Source organism: Rhea americana, unplaced genomic scaffold, assembly GCF_003343005.1.
Source record: "Rhea americana isolate MKP2758 unplaced genomic scaffold, rheAme1 scaffold_1, whole genome shotgun sequence".
NCBI lineage: Eukaryota > Metazoa > Chordata > Aves > Rheiformes > Rheidae > Rhea > Rhea americana.
This window is the reverse complement of record NW_028185038.1, coordinates 6830579-6852036: the sequence shown is the minus strand read 5'-3', so window position 1 is coordinate 6852036 and position 21458 is coordinate 6830579. Positions and strand designations below refer to the sequence as shown.

The following is a 21458-nucleotide window of genomic DNA, read 5'->3' as shown; positions in this document are numbered from 1 at the left end:
TTCCTCTCCTTCTGATGGGATTTATAGGGTCTCTTTCTTTGCTGGTTGAACTCCGTCATTAATCTCTCCTTACTGTGAGTCACCTTCTATCACAGTGGCCTATGGGACGGACAGATCATGCTCTGCAGAAGTTCAGGGATGTAGCTCGGGGGAAAAGCCAGAGCTTTGAGGTGAAAAATAGAGAATATTTTAGCTAATGAATCAGACTATATTTGTATGGCAGCTGAGTCCAGAGGCATCTGTGCAATATCCAGCAACCCCAAACTGTTGAATTAGATGTTCTGGCCTGAGAGAGCCCAAAGATATTGCTCTAAATATCTTGATTAACAGTCCTGTTGGATATTAAGGAAACTGCTAGACTTTGTCTTTCACATATCAGTGTTYAGTCTTAAAGAAATGTAGTCATGGATGATTAAGATAGCTGAAGTAATGGAAMTTTTCTGCATGCTTGGGCAGACAGTGCATTAATGTAACCACCATCCAGTCCCAGATCAAAAGGCAACGCCACCGGCTGCACGTGGCTCACAGTGAAAGCAGCACGGCAGACAACTGCTCTTWCTCAGAAGGGCTGCTGCACATTAATGTTATCCTATGTGCTAAATAGGTCTTACTCATTATCTCTTCACCTAATTAAGCCTTCATCCTCAGTGCTTCTCCTTTCCAACCCTTTCGCCCTTCAAAGGGCAAGGCCACCAATGTACCAAGGGTGGTACATTAAGGAAGCTACTTAGTATATCACCTAATGAAAAATTCACTAGGATGTTATCCTTCCTGACCATATAGTTTAAAAGGATCTGGGATGTATGATGAAATCAAGACCATTTTATGCTTCATTTCCCAGTCCTCATCTGAGTATCTAGCTGCAAATACAAAATTCATTCCATTGACCATTAGGAATAACAGAAATCAAAGGATATGCACTTTAGTTGTGGCTAAAGCTAGGTCACAAATTTAATATAAAGGTACTCCCAAAAGAATATAGCTTAAGCTATTCCGAAATAGACAGAAAGTGATAAATATTCTTCAGAAAAAAAAAAAAAAAAAAAGCAGTCCTCATAGATGAATCTCTAAATAGGCTTATGATTAAACTTGACATTTGGGAATAAGTCAGAAACTGGCAAATATCTAGCTTAGATTTATGAATCTGAAGCCAAGTACTGCTGAGTTCAGCAGCAGTCTCCCCTGGCTCACTCAATTTTTTATCAGTCACAAAACTAATCTGCAGTGTACTTCAAGCCCAACCTAGGCACAGGGAAATGTGACACATTTTGAACTTCAGGCTGAAATTTGATTTACTCAGACATGCACCTACCCTTCTCCTGCTTTATCATACCAGTGTTTTTACTCATTCCTACTGGTAGAGAGTACAGTATTCTTACCATATAATCATGATAATCTTGACATATAGCATATTTTCTGCTCATCCTATTCTTTTTCTTAAACCTTCCCCAACTGGGAAGTACAAAGGCCACCAGTGAAATTTTTAAGTAAGTCCTATAAACTTCTGGAAGTCTTCACCCTCCATCAGTGCAGCTGCAGTAGACACCAGCTGCAAACCTGTGACAGCTAACACCTACCTAACCAGCAATTCAAGCTACACTGCTATTAACAACTCTGGGTCACTATGAAAAAAGCCATATCAGATTTTTTGTAAATTTTTCTGAAAAGCAAAATTCCTTCTTCATCCCAAACTTGCAGCATTATAAGCCATGGATGCTTGGCCACTGCCCAGGTGGAATTGCAAGACAGAAGCACCAAGCTTTAGGAGAAGTAGGAAAGCTTCCGTGGGTGAGTGGCCTGTCCTAGCAGATCAAGTGAGCTGATCTGCTTTCACCGACTGCGGGAAAATGCAAAATATCACCAGGCTGTTTTTTGTTAAAAGTGCCAAATATTTACAGAGTCTTTCAGCTTAGGAATGGAYACATTTTGCTGACTTTCTAGAAACACTGATTCAAAACAAAAAGACAGATACTGATCCTTAAAGCTAATTACAATGTAATCAATTGCAGTGTGACAAGTAATGATGATATCAAATAGAAAATCAAATGAGTAACTTAGGGTAAAAACAAATTTAACCGACATATTTCTGAGCCTTCTGGGATTCTGATTTTAGATCTATTAAAAAAGCAAGCTGTTAGAGGTTTGCCATTCTAACTGATAGCTCTCATTTCCAACTGAGATTCCAGACTTTAATCACACCTCTGCTGAGATGCTTTGGGAGAATTACCTTTTTAAAAATGAGAATATAATTTGAAAATCCATTTCTAGGAGTCCCTGGAGGAGGAAGGCCAAATTATTTGCTTGCTTTTTATTGAACTATTTGTAACATAAGAGGATTTTTCCTACATATTTCTTATACTGAGATATGTTCTAAGAAATTGTTTTCCTAATTTGCTTCTCAGCCCAAGCCACAATTGCATTGAAAATCTGCAATAATTTATAGCAGATATTTTAAGTAATACAGCACAGATACTTGTTGTTAATCATTTGAATCAAACAGCATTTAGTCTTAGTCTGCCTTAGCTATTCTGTTTGCACAGATGTGTTAAAAATAGTACTACCTAGCTGCAATTTGGAAGACACTGAGGTTTTAAAATATTAAAAARGAAAAATTCACCTCTGTTAATTCAACTTTTAGGAACAGTAATCACACTTAAAAGAAAGAGCAAGTCACCACAATGYTATCCATTAGGTTATAAAATAAGTGCAAAAAAAGAACCCCACTACTATAACTCCCATCATCAGACTATCCACTGAATTTGTTCCTTTCCAAAGTTTCAATTAGCAGCTCTACATATCATCAAGAAGAACAAATGTGCTGCAGGTTTTAAAAGATTTCTTTAATCCCTCACATCACGTGGAACATTGACCAGAAAGGTAAGCTTAAAATTGAGGGTCATTTTCCACTGCAGCAACGACTTTTTATGCTTTCTCAGGTGTAAGGATGYGGTAAACTTACCAAGGGAAAACTGAAGGACAGATGCAGTAGTTGTGTTAAGGCCAGTGGTGGTCTGCAGGAAGAAAAGCAAACAACAGCGATACTGTGTTAGATCACCAAAACAATACATTTACTGCTTTTTTTGAAAACATATAATTTTTTTTGGTCTCCAGTACATAAACCTATTAATTTCCAGTCCTTTCCAGTTGAGTGCTCATGGATATTTCTGTTCTGTCATTTTGATTATTGATATCTCATCATATATCATAGATGGAAAATTTTTTCTTTCTCTATATTAATGTCTGCAAAATCAGCATTTATTTCATGTACTGTTCAGTGTTCTAAACACTGATTAATGTTTAGAAGATTAAGAAAAAAAAAAACTATTGCCAGCTTCTTATAAATCTATATATAGAGATTACTTCTCACATAGAACAAGAACCAAAAATAACCATAAATAATAAAAATATTAAATTGACCTAAAATAATGAAACAAAAAATTACAAGAGAATAATAGAATCTAAATCTTTAACAGCAAAGCAAACAAAAACTTGATGATGCTGCATAACATATGCAATGAAATTTTGTACTTGTAGCCGTACGTTGTTGACSTCTATCAGGACCTAGGAACAGGAGCGAGCGCACAGAGCCACTMCTGGGGTGCAGCATGGTGCCTTCCTTTGATGCCTTTCTTTCACTCTTCTTCGCTAAAGAGGTAATATCCCACTAGCAATATTATTTCAAACTACTTTTCAATCCATCTTGAATGTTGGAGTTTATGATACTACTACATAACAAACGAGACAGAAGCACTGCCTAATAACACTGCCCAATCTTTTCATTTTCTTGGAGGGCTGAAATACCATAGCAGCTGTTCGTGGAAGGAGCAAAGAGAGAAACAAAGGGGAGACTCAAAGTTTGGTTCATTTACGTTAGTAAAAGAAGATCTGGAAAACACAAGGTTGCCACTATAAGCATATTTTAGAGACTAGATCCAGGAAGGGAAAATATCTGAGATAAAAGACAATGGCAGCATTAGATCAAAAGAGAAAAGGAAAAAAAGACAGACAGTAAGTTTACACTAGCATTAAAAAAGTCTTCTAATTAGAAGAACAGTGACAGTAAGCATCCTAATGAAATTCATCTGATATTGCTGCCAGTGATGCCTGCAGCCTACACTTCAAGCCCATGGGGTTGTCCTCCTGAGTTAGACCCTGTACACCGAGAATTTACCGCATTTTGTGTCAGAGCAGCAGTGGACTCTCCCCTCAGACTTGCTCCTGGGCTGGAAGTTTATGGTCTACATTTTGTAATGATGTGAGTAGAATTACTGCATAGCTTCCCTGAGACACATGGAGAAAATACAGTTTCTTTGCTTATCAAGCATTCCTGATCGTTTAATCTCTTATCTATTATTTTCTTAAAAAAAAAGGTAGATAAACATGAGAAAATGGAGATAATTCTCCTTCATGTCTGAACTCCATCATTGCCCTGTGTGCTACTGCATGACAGAACAAAAACTAGTGCTAAATATGAGTGCTTTCTGACTTATTACGACAGTGACACAAGTGGTGCCTCTCAGTTACCTGTATAGGCTTTTCTATCTTTGGAGACTTTCAGACGAATTTCCGTATCTTTGCAAATGTATGTACAGAATTTATGTGCATAATGAAATGTATATTCTGAATAATAAACTCTTAGTCTTAGGGCACTGACATTAGCAGCCTCTCAGAAACAAACAGAGCATGGTAATACGATGTTGAAAATAGGCCAGTGTTGCTACTATAGTCATGGTTCCACCAATGACCTGGACTTGTGTCCGCTTTTCACTTGCGAAGTAATTGATTCCTGTGTCAGAGAAGATCAGGAGCTGAGGAGGTAGCACTGTGGACCTCAGGAAGCTGCAGCCCAAGTTCCCGGAGGAGACTGGCGCTACCTGTGCCAGAAGCAACCCGGCGCTTACCCAGCCCTAACCCTAACCCTAACCCTAACCCTAACCCTAACCCTAACCCTAACCCTAACCCTAACCCTAACCCTCACCTCAGCTCTGCCTCCACACCCTCCCATGTGCTAACACAAGCAGTTGTGTGGCTGCATGTTACATCAGCCTGAAGGACTGCTTGGAGTTAAACTAATTGCCTTTTTCCTTTGCAAATGGGTTTTAGGCTGGATTACTTTTCTGGCGTGGCTGCCCATGTGCCCCCCTGGGGCTCCTATGGATACAGGCTCTTGAGGCTGGAACAAGAAACAGTGCAGAAGCAAGAGGACAGGATCTCTTCCAGCACCAGCATGTGTTGGTTTAAGGTATCTGTGAAATTATGCCTTTGCAAGAACCAACTGAGACCTGCAAAYAGATCCCTGGGCATGTGCTGGTGGTTTTTATGCCCTGATACCRTTGCTGTGGTATCAGAGCATCTTTCTGCAGACCTGCGAAGGGCAAAATTAACAGCGGTCAGGTCTCTGGTTTCTTTGCTCCACTGAGGGGAAGAAAGGTGTCCAGGAAACTGCTTGTTTGGGCAGCAGTTTTTGGTGTGTTTTGTTTGTTTTGTACATACATATTACATACAGAGTGGAACTTATAAACGTTAATGAATGTGATCTTTCTCAAAATGCACTGAAGATAATCTGATAACAAGACTACATGTGCCTTAGGAGGGCACATGCAAATTTAGGAGATTTATCACAGCTCTTAATGATCTGTGAATGAAGATAGATTCAGCAGGACAGATTCCAAAGGCTTCTCAATCATGTCAGACAACAGCTTTAAAAACTCTCTGAAAATCTGGCCTTATCTGCACATAATGGTTACTGAAAATATAGTTTTCCTCCCTTCAGAATATTCCTAATAGACACTTTTATTTCTTAAACAAAAATAGGGAAGCTGCTTTTACRTAACTCCTTTGAAAATACGTTCACTTCTCTATCTATGTCAATTCTGTCAGGATTGATTCAGTATTAGGTATCACATTTATCACGCCAAATAATAAAGTACATTCTGACTTGAGTTATGAGTAGCTATTATATTGGTTTACATGCAATTAATTATGTTATGCAAGTTCTAATTTAAAAATGAAACCCTTTATCAATGTTCAGTGGCTCATATCACCAAGAAATTAAATGTATCAGATATCTCAGAAGGGGTGTTCACAGAGAATTAAAAGAGACTGTGTTGCGATTTATCCATTTAACACCTTTGGTGGGGAAAAAATTCTAAGAACTTTCTGTAAAGCTCTGCAAAGGATTACTAAGTTCAGACACTGCAGATAGGGAAACCTACTTTTTCTAGGATGTTTAGGAGTTTTAAGTAGCTATTTTCCTCTGCTTGCAACACCTCTGAAGCTATAAATCTCTCCAGGATTTTTCCTGTGGTAAATTCTCACCAACAAACATAGATAGTTGGCATTGAAAACCCTCCGTCTGCAGTAGCAGACAGCTACTGGGAGTCAGAGAGGAGAGAGAGGTCAAGGAAGCAAACCAGTAGCTGCCACTGTTATCGATTTACTACATTTTGCAGATTTAACTCTTCTTGACTCAGTATTTTAAAGCAATAATAGAGCCACGGACAGGAACGGAGATTTCAAAGGTATTTCACGCAGGGACAGAATGGAGCTCAAACAGCAGAGGTGACAGAATAAAAAGCCTAAAGACTGGAGAAGTGAAATAGGTTTTAAAATTTGTGACATGAAGAGATTTATTCTGCAATAGTTGAAACATGACTAGGAATCAGAAAGAAGCTAGATCTAGGAAAACTGGAATTTAAACCTATGTCTGTACTCAAAAATAAAAATAGGTCAGAGCTCTGGCTTGGACGCTGTCCTGTGATCGTCMATAATGTTAAACCATTAGCATGCTCCTTCGTAAGGATTTGGTTTTCCTGCAACACTGCCACAATATTTATAAACACTTTCATTATAAGGCTGCTAGCTGCTCATAAGCATGATGATTTGTAAGCTGATTATTTAATCACACCACTTTGGCATCAGAATAAATCTTTCCAAGTCCCTGATGCTATCRTAGTGCTATATTACCACACGGTAACATGACAACTACAGTCCAACCYTGGATTTTGAAGCCAATTTGCAATTACTGAGGATAGTCTAAATTACATATCAGCAGGGAGAAGACAGCAAATCAGTGACATTTTAAAACCTTCATATCTGGGACTTTGGATTTGCTATCTATTTACAATAGATGGTTTTTCAAGAAGTATTTCCTAGGCTCAATAACACAAGTGAAAAAGAGTAAAAAATTGAGGGAAATATCCAAGTTGTGTTGCCTCATTTTTGCAAGTAAATATAAATTTATAAATACAAAACAATACATCTTTTCTCAAGGCAGCTAATGAAGCAGAGCACATTCAAACAGGATTCAAAGCAGCAGAGAGGCCGTTCAGCATCACTACCACGATTCCCCTGCTGGCATGGGCTGTAAGTGAAACCGCTGATGTTCTGTATCCATAAAACCTATGAATTAGTTTTAAATGTGTTTATAACTTCCAGTTGCCACAGCAGCCATAACTACACTGTGTTGGTGGAATTTCACTTTCAATTAAGGGTGGAAAATTGATCSTGATAAAAGAACTTGCAGCATCTGAAATGAAGAGAACATGCCAGCCCAAAACTTCTGTTTGACATGGGCCCTCTCCCATGCACCCTCTTTAAACAGCTCTAGAAACCTAATCAAACTCTCACTCCACTCAGAAGACCTGAGAATACGAAAATTAATTTTGAATTACTCAGGCGTTGAGTTGGTCTTTTAATTTTTCGGTCCTTTCTCAACCCCCYGATCATTTTATTTATATCCTTGCAGCTCGCTGCCTAGGGCCAGCCGTGGGATGTGGCCATTGCTTATGTGTCTTTCAATTCATTCTCCACACCCAGATGATCCCGAGTTAATGCAAATTACACCATGTTGTTTCTTATGGTAATTTTACAACCAAACTACACCCAAATGAAATTAATATTGTCACCTTCATCATGATTTAATTTGTTACATACACTTTTCTGAGACTGGCAGGTGCTTGCTCCAGGCTGCATTTAAGTCCGCAAGATGCATTATTCACAAGTGATGTTTTACAACCAAATTAACATTTGTCAACAGCAACAACAAAAAACAGGACACAGCTAATTAAATAAGATGAGAAAAATGAACCTTGTTTTTATTTCATTGTCGGAAAGAAAAGGAGAATGATGCCAGTTGAAAAACACACTTCTGTTTCCTTGCCTTTCCTGTCTTTTGCAAACATTTTACATAATTTGTAGGCATGCCGGATCAAGAGCCTTTCCTTTTTCTACTGATAAACAGCATGCAAAACATTGTGATAATTTTAGGTTAACATCTATAGTTGWAAACACGGGGATGCTATTCTATGGCATTATTGCCTTGCTCAAGAGCTGCTCAGCTGAACACCAAACATTCAAAGCGCACTGACATCTCTGCAGCTGATGCAGTCTGAATTCAAAGTCTGCAGTCCCAGGTCCCATGCAGACAAGCCAATATTCACTTACCAATTCCCTTGGACCATATGGCTCACAGAAAGTGACGGCACTGCCGTGCATAATCACACCGCACTGCTCTCCAACCTCACAGTTGCTACATTCAGACCTGCGGGAAGAACAGAACAGATTCAAAATGGAAAATAGAAACTGCACATTGAGATGATATCAGGCTTGCAAACCGTAAAACAAGATTGTTAAATTTTGGTGCTCAGATGAACTGGACTGTTTTGCTATCACAGTGCAGCATGTAAAGGTCAGGCAACTGTATGTCTGACGCACCAGAGCTGCCTCCTGAGGAAGGACCTTGTGAATATTTTCTTGCTCACTGCTCACAGTCCCCCCACAACGCTCAGAAGGAGTGTCCCTGGTTGCTGACTGCACAACATCACACTAGGGGAAACCAGGTTGGACTCTTGTATATATTTATCCTACAGTTCTAAAAGTTTTACTACACATTTAATTTATCATATATAAAACCATTGTTGTAGAGTTACTTTACAAATAGCTCAAGAGAAGTGGATAAGATCAGTCTGGGAGTACAAATAAATCAGTGTTGTTAAGTGACTTTATGATGACAGTTAAGGTCACAGGTACAACAGGTAATTCAGAAGCATTCCAAGTTTGCAAWACTCCTTGAAACAACTGGGCACGAGCCCTCAGCATCATGGCCTGCTGTCAGCCATGTCATCGCCCCCAGCTTCCCAGAATCATTCCCAACTCCTCTGAAACTTTGGCTCCACCATCATCCCTCAGCAATAGCAGAAACCTCATCCAGGCAAACGAGCAGAGCAAACTGAGCAAACTGCTCAAGTTGGGACAGAAAACCATGAAGCTCCACGTCATCAGTAGATGGTGGCTCCTGAGAACCCCAGTGCCACACAGCCTGTCCTCTGCCCTCTATCACCCTYAGGTGCTGCTGGCAGGGGATGGAGCAGATCTGGCACAGGGCTAAGCCTCGGCACAGCTCCCCAGCTCCTCAGGACAACCCCAGCACCCTCCAGATGGGAGTAGGTGGAGACACTGCAGAAGGTTTTGAAACCTTGACCTCCTTGTGCCTGCGAGGCCRTGGCAGTGAACAGGACAGGGAGGTGGCACCACAGCAGGCAGGACTTCTGCTGTCTAAGGTCTGCCTTCCAGGTGAGGAGACCTGTCTTCCTGGTGGGGTTTGGGTTCCTGCCCAGAGGAGATCCTCCTTGTGGGCTCATTCACTGGAGAGTCCACCCGAAACCGGGCACGAAGAGGGGCCCSGCACCGGCACTGTCCGCAGCTCACCACCCGCGGGGGCTCGCGGCAGAGGAGGCCTTGCGAAGGTGCTCCCGGGCTGGCGCGCGGCCGCCTCCTGAGCTCTCCCGGCTCCGCCACCACCGCGTGGGAAGTGAGTCCTGCGTGGCGGCGCGAAGGGCAAGCTCCCTCCCTCGGTATTACGGGGAGCAACTCAGCTCTGGCAGCTCGTTTATGCAGTTACTAGGCAACTTCTCTCTTCAAAACAGAGGTGAAGAAAGGAAGGAAGAGTATTCAGAAGTCACACATATGTTAGACAGTAAGATGTTTCCCAGAGACAATTTTAAACACATTTCTTGCTGCTACTTTATGAATAACAGGCTATTTCTATTTGTCATATTCCATATTCCTGATAACAGAGTTGCTGCTCTTTCCAAATTGGAGGGGGAAAGATATGAAGAAAATCTCAGGAGTTGGCTGAGTGCTACGGGGCTAATTAATTACACCTCTCTCCCCGCCAGACACTTCCTAATTTGACACGCAGGACCTCACATGCAGCCTGGCTGCCGAACAGCAAGAYGTCAGGGTCAGCGTAGCAGCTTTCCGTGCGAGCAGAAGACGGCAGAGAACCGCGGAGACGCTCCGAGCGCCCTGACGAGCGGCCCCAGCCTGGCCTCAGCCGCCGTGTCCTCGGCCGCCCAAACTGAGCTTTAGCGTCGAATGCAAGACGTTTGCTCCCGAAACAGCCCCGCKGTGAGCAGCGCTGGACTCGCTCCAGCCCTCTTCATCGCTGGCTGATTTCTGCCTGGACTTTGATAGCGGGTATTTTTAGACTTGTAGGTGTAATGGACGTACCTCGGGCTTACGTAAGGGGTGTCCRGGCAGCGATTTCTTTGGCTTCACCCACACGGAGCGCCTCACGCTTGGCCACCTTTTCCGACTTTTCACGCCGCCAAAACACACACCTAGAGCCCAGCGGCAGTTTAACAGTCTACGAAGGTTTGTGTGTTCTCTTTTCCTTCCAYGGTTAATTTTCTGATGACATATCTTACAAGAAATCCCAAGAAGATAATGACATGTTGTCAACGTATCTTATAGACATCCCTGTACAAACGTCCTTCCTTTTTTCACCTCTTTTCCTAATTTATATCGCTTGTCTGTCTTCTCGTTAATACACGTTGTGTTAAACCTCCGTGAGTCTTTTTGCAAGCTGCTCGGAGCAGCACTACTCCTCTCGCGAGCGCCCGAGAGCCCGCGGCCCGGCCGGCGCTGCCTTCGCAGGGGCCTGGGGCCCGAGCGCAGGAGGGAGGGTGGCCGCCGCCAATCCCAGCAGCGGGTASAAAACACGCTTAGGAGAACGTTTGAAGTGCGCGTTTATCTACGTTGCGGTCTGCTTCCCGCCCGCCGGCCCCGGGAGGGTTTTCCAGGGCGGTAAACTGCGGCTGACCGTTTTGCAGAACGGGTTAACTCCGCGCAGAACACAATACCCTGCAGGTTCACGAGTGTTAAGCTGCGCTGAGTGACTGATGTTAGGTTTTCTGATGCATAGATGTGGTGAATAATTTATTACACTTGTTATTTTGGGGCTCTTCAGTTGGCCCTGGGTCAATTTAGCATGGGGCTGGCTTTCCTAAGGCTAAGTCCATTACAGAAGTCCAGGATGAATGCCTCTTTTCCACTTTCCAGACTGTGCCCTYATTTTGATTTATTCTTGAGGTTAATTTCAGTTCCACTTCCCCAAACAAAGTGAGAAGTTGTAAAGAATCCTAAAGCTCTTTTCTGTATGAACGTGTCACTAAACTCCTTCAGCAATTCACATGCATAGTATTTAGTATTTTGGTTGTACGTAGAAAAATTAAACCCTGAAATAAGGTAAAGTAGTTCCTATTGACTTCACTGAGTTAGTACTCAAGTTATTTTTGTGAGCCACAGTTGGCCCACAATATCATTTTTCAATATAGGACAAGAAGAGAGTGCATGWGTGAACAAAAATATACTTTAAGAGAAAGCACAGAAGTGAAACTTGGTTTCATCTCTMTCTGAATTTCACTTGATCCCTAAACTCTGACAGCTGAAGAACACAGGAACAGGAAGAAGAGCACTTGGGAATTTCACAGGATTCTGACAATGCAGAATGAGCATTACTTTCTTTACCTGCTCCTAAATTTGGGGGTTTTATGACTAAACATTTGCCTAAATTCTTGATATATGTAGAGAGACCAACAGAGCAGGAAAACTGCCTATTAATTGTATATGGGGAATACTTACACACTCTTAGGTGGAAATGCTACATAATCCAAGACGTATTTTAATTTCGTATTTTGCATATTTCAAGGAATATAAAATAAGTATTAAATGCCCTAGTTAGGTTCAGCTTTTTACGTTCTTTTTCACCTGCCCGGTCTAAAGGCTTTGCTTAGCATATTGGAATCACTTCAGCTTTCTCTTYGTGGCTGGTACTCGCTGCCCTGTTGACGTGTCATATTCATCTAGATGTCTCCTCCAAAGATCTGCCATCGTTCTCATCTCTGAGTTAGAGTCCCACCTCTGTCTGTTATTGCTCTGCACTTTGCTGAAGGGGAAACATCTGCTGTTTCCTCATCGCTATTTGTCATCTTGTTTCCCTCTACAGTACCTTAGTTTGCGGACGTTATATTGACTGATGTCTTTTGTGACGTCCAGACTATAAAGAAGATAAACATCTCAAGCTGCCAAGTGATTTTTAAACATAAATCTTTCTGAAGTTTAATTCTGCAGTTTTAGTGCAATTTGGAAAACCCTTTAGGACTTTTCTCTCCTTTCTCAAAGCTTTCATCCACCTCTGACACTGGAAATACCACTGTACCTCTTCATTTCTCATAGGCTATGAATAAGTGATGGAAACTATTTCTTACTGATTGGTTTTATATATTCAGCTTTTCTTTATGTCATCTTTGAAGAGTATTTCTTCTGTAAGTGATTGCTGTTTGGAGTGCTGATGGGCTTTGAGATGAAGCATGGTAGCAAGCTGGGAAGGAGAGCTGCTGGAGTTCAGCCAGCAAAATCTTCCCTTTTGAAATGTACTGAATCTAGTAGACTCTTGTCTACAGTCCTACTCTTAAAAAGGAAGTGTGTTATACCGAAACATATACTGACATCAGCATCTCTTCTTTACTAACTTATGCATCTTTTTTCCCATTTTCTTCTGATATTAAATAATTTCTTGTAAGATTAAACATAATATTTTTCTGGATATGTACTTGTTTGGCCTGTTTTAGTTGTTATATAGCACCTTTTTAATACTCTTCTCTAGTAACTTTTTTGAGGCTACAYGGAGGCAAGAGGATTACAAAACCAGGCACCCTGTGACCTCTTCCAAATACTACCCATATGTGGCCWTTCCTCATGCAGCCATTCTATGGTCTTTTCTCTCCCAAGGCACAGACTAAATGAGTTTCAGAGAAGTTGAACAAAACGAGAAAATTCCCCCTTCTCTACTGCTGGTACAAAGTAAGTGTTTGAACCTCAGAAAGCAAATAAAATTTCAAGAAGTTGGTCCTTCCCTAATGTGCAGTCCTGCCTTCAAAAAGAGTAGGAATAAGCCTTACCTCCCATAAAGGCTAAGAAAGCAGGGCTCTTCAATGCAAAGGCTCCCAGCATTTATGAGACAAGTAGTGCATGATGCAGACGTCCTTTCCCTATAGAGGAAATCAGCAGTGGTGCTCGGCTTTCCGAACTAATACACCCCTGCCAGCTTTCAGCATGTCTTATGGACCACCTAGCACCTGTATGGTGGATACTTGCTAATGTGCAATGGTGGATATTTGCTAATGTGCAGAGCATGTCTGATTTACAAAGAGGAGGGATCTTTGTAAAGAAAGTGGCAAATGAGAAGCAAGAAATGAGGAAATCTGTGCTTAGCTTTAGAAATAGTCACCTTCTTGCATGATTACACCCTGGAAGAAAAGAATATAAAACCCAGCACTACTTGAGAAAATCCTCTTGGTGGCTGACTCCTGAGCAACTGAGATCAGTGGTAAGACAAGTTCCAGCTCCTGCATTCCCAGCACAAAAATCCTCCCKGCTCCTTCCTTCTCCTGGTGTCTCCTTTCCTGCTGAAGCCTTCTCTCCTCTCTTCCTTACCTATGTTAGCAATTCCTTTTTTTTTAAATCTCTTTTACTAATTTGTTATTTAGATGAGGAACCCATACACAGCTCCTGTGATTTTTCTGTTTATAAGGGTGCCCAACGCAACCATTCCTTTCTCCTCAGCTTGCAGCACTCCTACTGTCCTCCTGCGAGCCCCTGACTAAACAGATGGTCGCTGGGATGTGTCTTCTAATGCATTCAAAAGAACAGAAATCAATAAAAAAACAGGCAGTCACTCTTGAAATCATACAGTGCCCTTGTGCAAAATAGTTATCTGATGTGAGGCTTCCCCCAGCGATGGAGTAACACATTCTGGCTCTGCTGGGACTCATAAAATTAGACACACACATAACCTATAAAACGCCCTGGTTGCACACTTGGACCRTACATCTCTGGCATTAGCTGCTCATGCCAAAAAGGGGATCAGGAGGAGTGGGACAATATCAATCACATCGAAGCCAGCATTGTTATATAGGATTTGGGAAGAATAGGCCACAAGAAAATACAGATACCCCTCTTTTCATCTTTACACAAATAATGGCTTCAGAAATTATTAGAGTGGCTTAGTTGAACTGGCCCCTAGTGAGTAGCCACCGCTGGAGCGTCTGCACACGAGGCAGCTGCTGCCACACTCCGAGCAAAGCAAATCAGGGAAAGAACAGGGCTGGAAATCCTGCTCTAGCAGTTACAGCAATTGTTTGTGATAAAGGCAGGATCTTAGCAGCTGCCAAGGGGAAAAATGCAATTTTAGGGTGGATGGCGTAAACTCTTAATAATCCCTGATTTTACTCCCACTAGACAATCAAATGAGAATGAGCTCGCTGCCACTAAGCGGGTCTTCACTGAAGAGATCCTTTATGCAGAAAAGCTCCTGACACCTTATTATAGTTTTCTTTTATTTGTGCTCCACTTCTATTTAGCACTGCTGAAAGTATTGGTTTTCTGGTGTTATTACAGGACTGTCTCAGGACTGCAATGAATTTTAGGGCTCTGCTCCAGCAGAACGTGTTGCCCTGGCACACGCTTCCCTGTGCACTGACCCACCGATCAAGGTGGGTCAAGGTTATTCTAGGAGGACCAAATCTCAGGAACAAAGGGAATAGGGGACTGGTGGCTCTTTTAGCCTGAAATTTCTCTGCTGAGGCTTCTAAAAAAGCAATGATGAATTTAAAGATAAGAGAGCAATGGATAAATAAATTATGGAGGCTCCCAACAGACAGGCCCTCTGTGAGTTATGAGACATCTGCAGGGAAATAATGCCTCCTCTCATTTCTTTCCACTCAAGTCCATTTAACACACTGCTGCTAAAGCTATCTACCTTGGCAGCTATTCTGTAGCCCATTAAGAGGCCTTGATCTATTCATTCCCATAAAGAAAGAGTTTTTTTTTTATTATAGTATTCCAGGTCCTTAATGCATCTGTCCAGAAAAACATTTAAAGAGATCTTACAAAAGGAATAAAAGGAGGAAAATAGTAGGCACATATTAAAAAGTATCATCATAAGTATGTGTGAAAGAAAAAATGTCCCCAAAATTCCATAAACAGCAATCTTTTTACATGAGATGTTTTGCTTATGGTGAAACTGTGAAAGAGCTGTCCAGAAGGAAAACTGCCTGGCCTTAGTAAGAAGGAAAACGAAGTCRGATTTCACAGAACATAAATATTCTTAATAAACAAATGCAAGTAGAACAAATGTAATTGCTGAGCAACAAATTAAAAGCTGTGGAATAGCTTGTCAAAAATTTAACTAGATGAGATCAAAATATTTCTGTGACTTGTAGGAAGTAAATCAGTAAAATGAGATATATTTATGAAAAGGGATAGGAAAGAGTAAAGAAGTCAGTAATGATCCCATACAAAAAAAAAAAAAGAAAGAAAAAAAAAGAAAAAAAGAAAAAAGGAAAAAGAAACTCCAGCTTTGAACAACTTCATATGAAGACTGATCAATGTGCTTGTGTAGAGAATGGTTAGTAGACATATTCACTATGCAGAATAGTATCACTTTTTTACTGTGCAAGGTCTGTAACTTCCTCCTTTGCTAAAGATATACATTATGCTGTTCTGTCACTGTGATAGTTTGTTTGAAAATCATTGGCTAAGCAATAATAACGACCTGTACTTTCTATTTCAAACATTGATTTTGACAGTATGCCTGACCTCTAATCAGGAATCCTGTTGAATGAAATAACCTAGGAATTAGGAGATGCTGTATAGAGCTTGGCAGGGAGCACTCTTCCTCTCCAATACAATAAAAGGCTTTTGAAAATGTTTGCCTTCACATCAAAAAAGGAAAAAACAAAAGAAAGAAAAGAAAACCAATCTTAAACATATTCAGCAACTGAAAATTAGATAGAGGTATTTAATTCTAGTGGAATTTTTATTTTGGACAATTTGAAAACATTTGATTTYGATTTAAATTGAGTTTTTACTATAGTTTTTCCATAAATACGTGCTATATGAGCAAGAAATGAAAAAAAATCATTGAAAATATAAAGTTTGATTCTTGAAATTCATTCAAATGAACCATTTCCATGAAAACGTTTATTTTCAAGAAATCAACATTTGCATACAGAAATGTTCACTGAGTTTTATTCCTTCATTCTATTSGTGGATTAATTCAAAACTTTAAAGTCAGTGAGAATTTGCCACTTACTTCAATGGCCTTAAAATTTCTCTTAGCCATTAGTCATTTAGCCATTAATCAATCAATTAATTTAACTAGTGTATTTAGGTCCCAGTAGAGCAAAGACACACTTAAGGATACCTCAAAGTGAGCTGACGTATCTATGCTTTAGTATCATACAAATGCTCATTACAGTAAGGAAAATGTTTTATATAAAAGGAAGCAGTAGTGGGAAACTTACCACATATTAGGATTCAACTCTTGCTGCTGATAAGAGTCAAAGTCATCTCGTAAAATAACGCTGTCACTGTGCATTTCAGCTGAAAGGAAGAGAAAGTGCGGTTTGAAAAACCCCGGTATAATCATCCGGTGTGCCTACTAGCTCTGACAACATGCTGCCTCACCTAGAGCTAAAGTAATGTAACGTTAAAGGAAAAAATCAGCTTTAAGTATGCTAGTGCCTAAAGTAGGGTTTTCTCATTTAAAAWTTTTTTCACTTACTCTGGCTCACAGTAGCACATAGAATTAAGGAATCTCCTATCTATTGGCAAAGTGTAATAACTATTAAAAGATGCAATCATTGAATATACATGAATGTCTGAAGACCTTTTGCTCCAAATCGCTAGCTGTTCCGAATGTTCAGAAAAATGCCTCTAACTCCAGGATTTAGCCAGGCTGGCACAAGGAGGGGTGAGACACCCCAACAGGTATATTACATTTCTGATAGTCAGGGGCTCGATTTTGATAAYTCTTAGGCAAAAATCCTTGAGTTCATTAGAATTTCTCAGCTGTTATCAGTGGAACTGGGAGCAAAAGGCAGGTCAGTTATGGAATATGAAGTAAGTGTGAGCAACGTTATGTAATTTTTTTCTAACCATTAGTCTTGAAGCCTTGGATTCTAACCTTCCCTCTAACTTCGTTATATCATTTACATACGGCAAAAAAAGAAAGAAGAATAGACCCAGTACTGGAGCTGTACTACGCAGCCCCTTCACAGCTCTGTGAATCCTCCCATTACGCGGACTAGACGGCTGTCGCGTGCTCTGCGGGTAGAGCCAGGGCCCCGAGGCGGCCGGCTCCGGCTGCCCGCGCGCTCTCCCGCGCGCCCGCTCCTGGTTCAAACGCGGCCTCTAACGCCGGGGAGAAAAGCTCCGCGGCACGATCTGCGCACACTGCGAGGCCTCAAAGCCAACAAAGGGCAACGGAAATCACACTAAAAAAGCAACTAATCGGAATTAAATGTAATTCAATTCATGCTGTAGGAGTCTCTTATTTATTTGAATTCCCAAGAGCCAGCTTCATACGACCTTACAGATTTTTTTTTGCTATAATAAAGTTAGTGCCATGGAGTTTCAGTAACAATAATGTCAGATCACCTACCCAGGTGAGGATGTAACGGAGCCTCTGTCGGAGCTACGGAGAACAGAAAGACACAACACATGAATATCCTCAGTGATAATATCGGCTTAATTACAGCACTGCAGAAATCGGTTCGGCATAAAACAGACTGTAACAGTGTGTACTCTATTAAGTCAACTATTCAGACATTTTAGTTACGAAAAATGTGACACACATTAAAAATCATAAAAGATGTGATAGAAAAGAAAAAGAAAAATATTCTCGAATTAAAAGAAATCAATAATAAATGAATGCCAGAAAAAGCAAAGTAAGAAAGAACGCTTGTAGTCTAGAATTATGAGATATTATTAGAAATAATTTAATGAGTAAGATTCAACAGATTAAAGATTGATTAAGAGAATGGGAATTAGCCTGAACAAAAGAAACATCCACAGGAGGCAAAAATGCCACACTTGGACCATTTATACTTCACTGGATTATCAGTTGTATTGCTGGGAGGAAAAACCCTAGTGTTCCTAGGGCGATAGGTAAGGGATTGACTCAACAMACCACTGAATCAGATGCTTCTTTTTGAGCACATTTTTACATGCACTGCTGAATCGATGTCTTTTCCTTCCAAGAAACWGTAGCATGTTGTAAAGACATGAACAAACGACAAACTTTATTAAGTMGTCTTTTACTAACACTTTGTAACGGGTATTTTTGTGGACATTACACAAATGTAAACAGGAATATCTTTAAGGGATGGCACATGGAGGGAGTTATGGGGGAGGCGGCTATACAGTGTGCTAGACACTCCATGGGAACTACTATATCCATATCCTTACCCGATGTTAACCCAAAGTAATTTACACCTTTTTCGTAGGGGCAATAGGATGCATATAAGCAGGTCCTAGGCAGCAGTGAACTTGTYTGCAAGTAGCTGTAGCTCCAGTTATATTTTGTACTTTGATAAAAAGWACGCAAAATAAAGAGTAAAAAAATTTTTGAAGTCAGAATTGGATGATTCTTTGTCTCTTGTGGGGCACTGGCCTAAATTTGTATCAGGACTCCTGATACAGCATATTGCAAAAATTACTGAAGTAGTTTCTTTTAATAATTACTCATTTTTTAACGAAGTAATTTCTGTCATAACATTTGACAAATTAAAAACAGATTAAAAATAAATGTAAAAATGAATGCAACAACCTGTGTAGAGTCTGCACAGGTAATCATTAGAATACTGAGTCCAATACAAATCTCAAAAATTTTATTTTTCTCTTTCTGCTTTCTCCTTGAATGCTCAGTTTGCATGGAGGCATGAACTTTTCTCATGAAATTGCAACATCTCATGTCAATTTGGTGATTGTAAAGACTGAGCAAGGAACACTTGAGGTATGTGCAAATCAGAAAAGGATGGCCAGCAGTCTGGCTTTAGCCTAGAGAAATGCCTGTGGTTTACCTGACTTACAGTTTAGAAGACTGTCAGCTTTTACACTAATAACCTTATGCACATACAGACAGCCTTGAAAACAATCTCATGAGCCAATGACCACTGCAAACTTTACGGCAGCACAGAACGCTGCCATTCTTAGGAGTTCGACAGGGAAAAGATCCKTTTCCTTATGCATCTACCTTGCCTCGTTTTTATATAGGAAACGTATCCATGTAAAGATCTGATCATTCCTTAAAGGCAGCAGCCATCCTATCTTTTCCAGTAAATACGCCAACAACGTGCTCTAACAACAGCCAGAACATCTCATCACCACTTTTCAAAAGCTGGAACTATAAGGCTCCAATTGCAAGATGAAGCTTGCCACTTCCTCCAGAGTAACACCGAGCTGCAGTGCTTGATCCTGCGCAGGAAGAGACTGCATTCGTCCCTCACAGCCCAGGCCTCGTTCTTCTGCGTGGAAGCATCCATACATTTATCTACAAGATTTAAAACCCCTTTGCATACAAGAAATGGATTAACCTGGATTAAGTGAATTATTTCCCAGATGGAGCAATGCAGCTGTTCTGGATTTTGCCTGTGTGGTAGTAGAGGAAAAGTAGTACATTATGGCATGGGATTTGAAATACTCTTGATGTTAGAAGTGGTTAGGCTTAAAATAAGACCGCTGTCTCTGGTGCTCTAGCTGTCTTACCCTTTTCATTAATTCCAGATCATCATTAAGCAAAGATTAAGTGATTTGTGAGGACCGATATGGTTAACAGTAGCTCTGTTAGTGCTCATGTCCAAGGAGGATGGTGCCACCAGGCCAGGTCACCACCAGAATCATTAGCTGCCTGAGCAAATTTCATTAGCCTTCAAGAGTAATTCAATTGAAATAGATCTTACTCCCCACCGAGAGATCCTCTGACCTCAAAATGAAAAGGAAAGRCTAGATTTTCCTTCATTTTTGGCTGCTTGGCATTACTTTTTTGGAAGAGGCTTACTGTGGAAGGCAGTCCAGCCTGAGATACACTGAACATTAATGACACTTTCTGAAATTATTTTGCAAAACTTCAGCATTCAACCAAAATTCACAAGGATAGCTCTAACCTGACGTCTTTCAACTTGCAAATTCCTTTGACTTCAGCAGTGCTGTTTGAAATATAGCTAGCTACTATATGATTAAAGAATACAAAATTGGGACACTAGTATTTTTAATGAAATGGCTCTTCAGTTATATGTATGGTRTACTGCAAAACAAAATTTGTGACATGACACATTGCTTGCCAATAAATTGAAATAAAGGAAATTATTCATAGACAGAGCAGTACTACTAATCATTCATTTAGGAACCTAAAGCCAGAATTAGGCAAGCACTTAATGCTGGACAAAAGGTCGTTCTTACAAATATGGGTTTATGTGGAGAAGGGATACATTTTCTAAATATCTACACTACCTGAGAAACCAAGCATTTTTGCCTCAGGAATTCCTCCATCTAATTTGTAATTCAAATTCCACAGCTGATTATGACAAAAGACTGTGAAGTTACCATTTAATGAATGATGAACCTAGACTTTGATCTCCCTAGGAATAATTTTTTTATTACATTTAATATTTTATTGTAACACAGCCCAATGTTGACCTTCAAGTATTTTAGTTAAGGTTCCCCAAATATTATAAATATTGAGAATCATACAAAATTAATTGTAGTAGGTTTAAAATTTTCAGATGTACCTTTTTATCAATTCAAAGGACCACCTATTTCTAACCAATATAGATTGTACAGAAGGCCATACAAAGTGACTGGAAGTCTAACTGAGCTTTCTTGCATAACATGGCAAAACTAGCAAAGTAGGATACACTGCTAAAACATTTACAAWTTTTTAAAAGATTATACAACTCTTGAGGCAGAGAGGGGGAAAAGGTTATCTTAATATGTGTTTTAAAAAWTGATTCACTTTCTTAGAGGCTTCTTAGACATATTTGGATGGTTTCAAATCTAGAATAGATATGGCATGGGTCATAATTCATATTAGCTCGAATGAGAACATTCCTTTTCAAAGAAGTAGAATAAATGAATTTGTTATTTGATTTTTAACTAGAACCACGGGTATATACAGAACTTAACAACAGATGAACTGTACTAAGCAAATAATAATTGAGCTCAACAGAGTTCACAATTTAAGAGGCATGAGCAAATACAACAAGAGAAAATGTAAGGAAATGTAGGATATTTGCCTTGCAAGGACTAGCAAGGCTATCCCTTTGGTAAGGGAA

The 21458-nt window shown here is 40.2% G+C and overlaps 1 protein-coding gene across 1 annotated transcript in view; it reads right to left on the bottom strand.

Moving 5' to 3' along the window:
• RELN (reelin) overlaps positions 1-21458 on the bottom strand; it is a gene marked incomplete at its 5' end in the record, with an annotated part of 298722 nt that overhangs the window by 148349 nt on the left and 128915 nt on the right. The window contains 4 exons of the mRNA XM_085298374.1: positions 2960-3011; positions 8446-8542; positions 16650-16728; positions 17789-17821. Of these exons, the coding sequence (XP_085154500.1) occupies positions 2960-3011; positions 8446-8542; positions 16650-16728; positions 17789-17821 (261 nt within the window). The remainder of the gene's footprint in view (positions 1-2959; positions 3012-8445; positions 8543-16649; positions 16729-17788; positions 17822-21458) is intronic.